This window comes from Nicotiana sylvestris, chromosome 10 (genome assembly GCF_000393655.2).
Source record: "Nicotiana sylvestris chromosome 10, ASM39365v2, whole genome shotgun sequence".
Classification (NCBI taxonomy): Eukaryota; Viridiplantae; Streptophyta; class Magnoliopsida; order Solanales; family Solanaceae; genus Nicotiana; species Nicotiana sylvestris.
This window is the reverse complement of record NC_091066.1, coordinates 135,305,831-135,313,933: the sequence shown is the minus strand read 5'-3', so window position 1 is coordinate 135,313,933 and position 8,103 is coordinate 135,305,831. Positions and strand designations below refer to the sequence as shown.

Here is an 8,103-nt window from a genome sequence, read left to right as displayed (position 1 = left end):
ATCTTTCGTTCGTCATAATAACCCCTTTGTGCTTTCTACAGCCGCTTCTTGGCATCCGGAGGTGGTCCCAGATTTGTCGGGATGGATTAGGCATTTGAGCGAGAAGTTCCCGTACCGCATTCGGTCTTGGACCTTCTTGGCTAAGTAGCATTGAGTGGCCAAGAACCATGGTGAGGTTCATTTACCACCTGTGCTCCGTATTTTGTGTTTCCTTCTGAGCCCCTGGTGAAAATGTATCACGGTTGTTGCGTTGGTGCAGGTCTCGGTGAGAATATGTAGATGAGGCCACCCCCTAGCGGTGAAGCAGAGGCCTTGAAGCCTAGTACGAACAAGAAAAGGAAAAGCAGGGCAGTCGTTGCCCGACCTGATGGGACCGCTGCTCTAACCTCCAGGTCGAATCCTAATATTGAAGGGGAGGATGATGATGGAAGTCCGTTGAGGAGGAGAACAAGGTCCAGTGCGAGAGATTTGCAGGCACCCGATCGGAGGCTGCTGAGTCCGAAACAGCTAGCTCCGGTCGGGCTGGTGAGCCGAGGGTCCTTGAAGAGGATGCTGATGTATCTTCGAATCGTATGGCCGGATTCGATGTAGCTTCTGCTAGGAGGACCGTTGGAATTGATCCGGAGGGATAGGAGCTCGAGGCCTTCCAAGAATGTGGGTTGCCATTTGGAGAAATCGGCGAACCGAATGACCTCATTTCGAACTTTCCGGTTTCATCAGGGGAGCTGAGGGATGCCGAAAGGATGATTGGCATCATAGCCGGGACTCCTCCCAAAGGGTGAGATTTTTATTGCCAATATTTTTGATGGCTTAATCGACAGGGTTGATCTCGATATTTCTGGCATCGTTAAAGCGACAGAGAAGTCCATACAGCAGGTGATAGTTTTCCCTTCCGTATTTCTTTTCATTTTCGGGCGTTATTCGCCGTCTTTCTTAACTTTCCCATTGTGCCACAATGTAAGGAGATGTATGACCATGCCATTCTTCGGCTCTACGAGGAACTTTTTTTCCATGAGAAGGAGCGTAAGAACATTGCTTTGAAGCTACAGGACTCAGAGGCCCGTTGTGCCCAGGGAGATAAAGAGTTGGGAGAACTTCGGGCCGCTTTGGAGGCGGCGCTCCGGGAGAAGGCCGCTCTTGCTGCTCAGGTACTGTGCCTCGCTCATACCCGCCCTTTTACCCTGTATTCACACATGTTTTGGATTTATATATTCATCGACTTGCCCTTCTCCTGTAGGTCGAGCAGAGTGACTCGTGGATTAGTCAGTTGAAAACGGAGATCTCCGAGCTAAAAGAGCGAAACGAGATTGTGGCCAGGGAATTGGTTACATCCCGGGATCTTCTCACGGACACTCGCAGGGAGATTGTTACTTTAGCTGCGGCTAAGTCTGAGGTCAAACGAGATGCTGCCACTTATAAGAAGGATGTGACCACAACGCATACAATGGTTCGTGACATGTCCATGGCAGCTGAGCAGAGACTAATTCGAGCTGTCGAGCATGCCAAAGTGGAGGCGAAGAGGGAGACCCTGGAGGAACTTGAGGCTAGAGGCTTCGAGCTGTCTACCGACCTGGAGAAGGCTCGTGCATCAGAGGGAAGATTGGCGCTCTTGATTGTCCCTGATAAGGGTGAAGACGATAGTGGCTAGGAGTAGTCTACGAGCCCTTTTTGTATGCCTTCCTTTTTGCTTCATCTGTTCTCCCCCCCCCCCCCGGAAACGATTAGTGTAAAGACATTTTTTCTCTTTGCCAATGTATAAAAGGACCTTTTATTCTGACAGCCCTTCTCTATGCTCTTTGTTTTTGCATTCCGGCGTCGGCCCTTCAGGGCCTTTTCATGGGACAGATCGGGGGCCCTAAGACTAGCCACGTCCCGAGGTTGAATCGATAGCTCCTTCCAAACCGATAGTTATGACGTCGGGGATCTCCCGAGGTCCCTCGGTTTTATGAGTTATGTGGGAGCCTGGAATGATTCTGCCAGTGCACTCCCCAAGGAGAAGGTGACGTTAATGTGGCCATAATTAATTGGCCCTTTTGGGCAAACGAGCAGTTGTCGCTTAGCCTCTATATATTTGCTCATCCTCCCCCTTATGTGGCAATTTTGCAGTTCTTGATAAGCCTATCTCCTCTCTGGAGCCTGGCTCTTTGTGTTAGTCCTTCCGGTTCTCTGCTTCAAAAAGTTTTTGCCTAGATCCTCATCTTCTTCACCTTATTCTGTTGTAATCATGGCCGCCGCTTCGACGCCTGATCCTCGGACGGAGGGGAGTCCCTACTATGCTCCACCTTTGGTCGGTACCAGCGGCTCACCCCCGATATCGGGAGAGCGTGACTCGGGTTGCCCTGCCTCGAAGAGGGTTGTCACACCGGGGAGGCCTCCTAATGTTTCGGGCCATCGAGAGCATATGTCGAGGATTATTTCATCGGTGAGGGAGGAAAACCTCGAAATGATCAGGAAAGAGAGCGGATGGGGGGAAGGCATGATTTTGCAAGCACCTTCCCCCGAGGAGAGTGTAATGACATACGTTGAGGGGTTCTTGAGTGTGTATATTCATGTTCTTGCACCAGGTTCCCTAGACCGGGTTGTGCTTGATTTCTGTAGAAGATATCAAGTAACGTTGGTGCAGGTTCATCCCTTTCTTTGGAGAATAGTGCAGTCAATAAGATATTTTGCTGACAAGGTTGGGATAGAATTCACCCTCAGCCACCTCGTGAGGCTGTATCGGCCATTGCGCTATCGGGGCCTGATTGCTCTTCAATGTAGATCCACCTGAGCTCCTGTGATCGGCAACGAGGAGGATGAGGACCGCGGATAGATGAATCATTTTGTTCGAATCCGGACGACTGATGTTATCCCTGGAGAATTTTTGCCATTCCCTGAGAAATGGAACTTCACACGTAAGTGCTTCGTTTGAACTGTCTTTATCTCAACATGGGATTGGCCCCGTAATGATATCTTTCTGCAATATGTTTATAGCAACTCATTGGTTGCCCGGTGAGGTCCATGATTTAACCGAATGGTCTCGTAATCTAGCAGTTTGCTCGACCTACGATAGGCACCGGTGGCGAGATCTATCAAAAGGGATATTGGAGGCGAAGCATCATGGTAGGTTCCTGGTATTCTGCCCCCCTAAGAGGTGACTTCCTTCTTGCTGGCTCATCTGATTTATCTGTTGCAGGTGCCGGGAGTCCTTTCGAAGTGAGGTTGAGTTCCCCGAGGGAGGAGGAGAGATTAATGGCCTTGGGGTCAAGGAACACCGATAAAAGGAAAGATGCCCCAGGTTGTGAGAAGGCCTGTGGTAAGGTGCCTCCTTCGCAACGGTTAAGGGGAAGCGATTCGACCGACCGGCAACCTTTCGGGATTGGTGCATCATCGGACGTTGCTTCAGCCTTAGGCGAGGCTCAGCACTTTATCCTTATGGTGAGTCTCGGCCGCTGTAAGGATGTTCTGGCCCTGCGCTTCTCTTTTTTTTTTGTTTACCTAGATTTCTTTCTCAGGCTTTTGACAGGATCAAAGCCGAACTGCTTCGTTGTGAGGCCCTATTGCGGGATGCTCGAGATAGGGAGAAATCCCTCAAACATTTTTGTGCAGCAAAGGAAAGCAAGCTCATCTCAATACGGCGTGAGGTGGACCGGAGTCGGGTCCGGGAGGCCCTCTTGGAGAAACAGGTATCTTGCATCTCGCACTGGCATGTATTCCCTTTTTGTCTCACCGTCTTGAAGTGTTGCTGTTTCAGTTGAAGGATAAGGCGGATGAGCTGGAACAACTCTAGGGCGAGGTTGGCAAAGCCAATCGTGAATTCATCGAGCTGCAGGCGCATGTGAATGCTCATTCTAAGGCCAATGAGAGGGCTCGGGCCGGGACTTCCACTCTCGAGGCACAAATTCAGGCTGCCCATGTGAATGATTCTGCTTGGGCGAAGATGATCGTGAGACTCTCATCCGAGCTCCCAAGGGCAAAAACCGAGGTGGTGAATGTCCGGGCCGAGGTTGTGATGAATAATACCAAGGCGGGACAAAAAATGGCGGCTTATTCGAGAAGTGTTGCCGCTACTAAAGCTGAGTTGAAGAAGACCCTTGATCGTGCAAACAATAGCAAGGAGTACATGAGGTGCAGATCCCGGAGGAAAATCCTTGAGGAGATTCACGCCAGGGGCTTTGATCTCTCGGGGGAGATCGAGCAAGCCAAAGTAGAGGAGTACGATGCCAGGTTCCTACTAACCGATAATGAGGACGATGAGAAGGAGACCACCGGGCTATAACTACCAGAAAAAATCAGAATGATCATTCCCTGCCTTCTTTGTTGTGTATATATAGTTTTCATTATATGATGTAGGCTGAGATTGTGCTCCGTCGTCAATATGTGGAAATAAGAGGGGGAACCCCGCAACTTGTATCTTCTGTATTTTTTCTCGTTGGAGTTTGAATTGGATCGATTCGACCTCGGATTTGCCCTTAGGCTTGTGTTCTTTAACCGTCTTCGGGTTCAGTCTCCAAGTCTTTATCCGACTCGAGCTTAATTTACCCTCGAGTTCTTTACTACCTGAATGGGCGGGCAACGATGGCCTTTTGTGCTTCGAGTCGAAGTGAGCTTACATGCGCATGGCTTAGAGGCTCACTTGGCTGGTCGATAGTGGCATTTATGTCGTGCCCCTAGGCATGTTGGAGTTTAACTATTTCGGGTCCAGTCTCCGAGTCGTGTTGCGATTCGAGCTTTAATTGACCCTTAAGTATTTTTGATTTTCAGACCGGCGATAATGCCTCTTACGCTATTTTGGTCATTGAGACCTTTTAATATGTGGCTCGGAGGCTTGCATAGTTAACTATTTTGGATTCGGTCTTTGAATCCGGTTACGATTCGAGCTCATTTTAATCCTCAAGTTTGCCAATTTTTAAGCTGGCGACAATGGCCCTTACGCTGTTTGGTTGTAGAAACCTTTTAATGTGTGGCCCATAGGCTCGTTTTGCTGGCAACAAATGCTCTTATGCTATTTTTGCCCGTGGGATTTTTGTAGGCTCTGTTTTCCGCTCATTAAGGTCTTTTGAAATTGTTTTGCCTGACCCATCGTTGGTTCCAAAGAACCTCAATTTCAAGTCATTATCGGCGATGTTTTGAGCACCTTGGAAGGTTCATAGCTCGTAGGCCGAGTAGAACGATGCTTTGCGATTTGGAGCCGACATGGTCGAAGCTTTTTTTTTGCCTGTTGAGCGAAGCCTATTTTAACCAGTTCTTTCCGAAGTATATTCGAAGTAGTGGCCTGCAATTTTATTTAGCAACGGTCGGGCGTCCCCGAGTCGCATTAATTTGGTTGTATCAGCTGTTTCGATCGTGGTCGTATGTGTTTGGCCGGAGCCATTTTTGATCCCGAGTGATAGTTTATGTGTCTACACCGAGGGTATGCCCTTTCAGTATTCTTACAAATGCGACGTATAGCCTAAACTTCGAGATTTTCATGCATGTTGAGGTCTTATAGTTTGTCATGCCTGTTGAGGTCTTACAGTTTGTCATGCATGTTGAGGTCTTACAGTTTGTCATGTATGTTGAGGTCTTACAGTTTTTGTTGTAATGTAGAATAAATCTGGTTACGCTGATTCTGCCCGCTAGGGGTCTTAGAGTTTCGGGTTTTCCAGAGCATGGCGATTAATGACAGTCTCCGAGTCACCGAGTTTATTTAAGCTTGAAAACCGCTTCTTGTGAGCTCGGAGCTGCATTGTGGGGGATTTATGAGCCCGAAGTTCCGACCTTGTGGTCGTGCAGGTGCTGAATTGCTGACGCTAAGTCTTCGAGTATCTCGGGATGTGCTTGGTGGAGAGGCCCCTGTCGGGGGTATACTTGATATTTCCTTGTTTGGAGAATAAGATACCGAAAGATATTCTTTATTGCTTGGCATATATATATGTTGTAAATACATGCCTTTTCGTTGTTGCGAGCTCGATCCGCGTGGGCGGGGCTCCTTGGACCGTTTGGTCTAGTGTGTTATTCCCTATTGGGGGCTTCGTTCGTCATTTTCTGGCGTATGGCCGGTTGTAAAGAAAGTCCCATAGGCTTAGCTGAATCCTTCTTGGAAAGTGCGTCGATGTTGCCTCGTTGAAAACCCTTGCCGGTAAAAAACCCGTTTCGGGATAAAAAAAATTCTGATCAAAGGAAAAGAGTGCAGCGGACGTTCTATAACCTCGGAATCTTCTAGTCGGGGTATCATCTTGATTACCTTGGTTATTTACTTGCACAAGAGTAACCGTGAAGTAGAAGATGGGAAGAGGGATGGGCACTTATACCTTGGTGGGGACGGCACTTCTCGAGTTCCGGTGCTTATTTGGTGGTTGCTAAGTGGTCCTTTATTTGAACGCGTTCGGAGCGATCGTCAAAAAATTGTGTGGACGACGTGTTGAGGCTCGTCTATTTTGTTTCCTTTTGCCATTTCTCCTTCTCGCGATTGATTTTTAGCCTGTCTGCTGAGAAGTTCCCGAAGGTGCCCGTTGTCGAGCAATCGGGCCACTTCCTCTCGAAGTTGCCTGCAATCTTCGGTTCGGTGCCCATGCGAGTTGTGAAACTCACAAACCAAATTGTAGTTTCTGTGGGAAGGATCCGAATGTAACGGTCTGGGCCATCTGGCATCTCCGATCTTGCTAATGGCGAACACAATGTCTGACACATCGACGCTGAAGTTGTATTCCGATAAGTGGGGCGCGTTTGTTGGAGATATGTTTCGATCGAACCTGGTTCTGTTGACGAGCCCTCGAGGGTCCTGTCCTCGACCTATCCTTCAATCGTTGCGAGGTAGGTTGTGCCTTGGGGCATTCCTTCTGTCTTCGAGGTACGGCTGGTTCCTTTTTTTTGTTTGGTTTCGATTCTTTTACTAGGAGTCTGTTTGGGTATAGTGAGCCCGAAGGAGCTCCCAGTTGGTCGTCCTCGGCCCTGATCTTTGATTGGTACCGGTTGTGGATGTCTGACCAGGGCACGACCGGATATTCGATTAGATTCTACTTTAGCTGCTTCAAGGCTACTGAGCTTCATTCGTTCAGGCCTTGGGTAAAGGCTTGCACTGCCCAGTCATCAGAGACTGGCGGCAGCTCCATCCATTCCATCTGGAAGCGATACACGAATTCTCGCAGCATTTCATTTTTCCTTTGCTTAATTTTGCACACGTCGGACTGCCTCTTTTCTACCTTGATGGCGCCAGCGTGCGCTCTTACGAAGGAGTCCGCTAACATGGCGAATGAATCTATGGAGTTGGGAGCCAAGTTGTGATACCACATCATCGCCCCATTCGAAAGCGTTTCTCCAAATATTTTTAGCAATAAGGACTCGATCTCGTCATTCTTTATATCGTTACCTTTTATTGTGCCGGTACAGGCAGTAACTTGTTCGTTGGGGTCGGTGGTACCGTTGTACTTAGGGAGTTCCTGCATTTTGAATTTTTGTGAATGGGCTTTGGGGATGCTTCCTCGGGGAACGACCTCTATATGAACTTCTTCGAATCCAAACCTTTCAGGACCGGGGGTGCTCCCGGGATCTGATCCACCCTAGAGTTGTAGGTCTCGACCTTTTTATCGTTGGCTGCAATCATTTTCTCATCTGATTCAATCCTTTGGTGAGGTCCTCGAGCATCTTCACTATGGCAGGGTCGGCCACCGACCCACTATCGCTTGATCTTTCTGGTACTTGCTCGGCGGGGGGAGCTGTTTCTGGTGCCGCTGTGCTGGGAGTTCTCAGATGGCTTTTCAACTAAGCAATGGCCAGTTGTTGTGCCTGCAATATTTCAAAAATAACATGAAGACTAACTTCCTGTTCTTCCCGGGCCGGGGTTTTTTGAGCTTTCTGTCGGTCGTTGTGTCGTATGTTGTTTCGTCGACTTGTTGTGCATCCTGTGAATCCGCGACTGCTAAAATCGGTCCGGGCGTGTTATCAAGATTTTTTAGTGGTGCTCCGGCGGCCGGGACATCCACGCCATTTTCCCCGTGATTTTCAAGGTTGTCGTTCTTAACTCTGTATACCGAGCTAGACATTTTGACCTAAAATCAAGAGATCTTTGGACAAGAAAAAGTGTGAAAGATAATGTGCGTTTGTGCAATGAAATCACCAAGAAAATAATCACTATTATTTTTA

General features: G+C 48.5%; 1 protein-coding gene across 1 annotated transcript; it reads left to right on the top strand.

Annotated features, from left to right (window-relative positions):
* Positions 1-279: 279 nt before the first annotated feature.
* LOC138879998 (COP1-interactive protein 1-like) lies at positions 280-1,648 on the top strand. The gene is made up of 4 exons (XM_070159647.1): positions 280-452; positions 822-876; positions 963-1,148; positions 1,238-1,648. Exons 1-4 carry the CDS (start codon positions 280-282, stop codon positions 1,646-1,648), a joined length of 825 nt encoding a protein of 274 aa, XP_070015748.1.
* Positions 1,649-8,103: the final 6,455 nt, after the last annotated feature.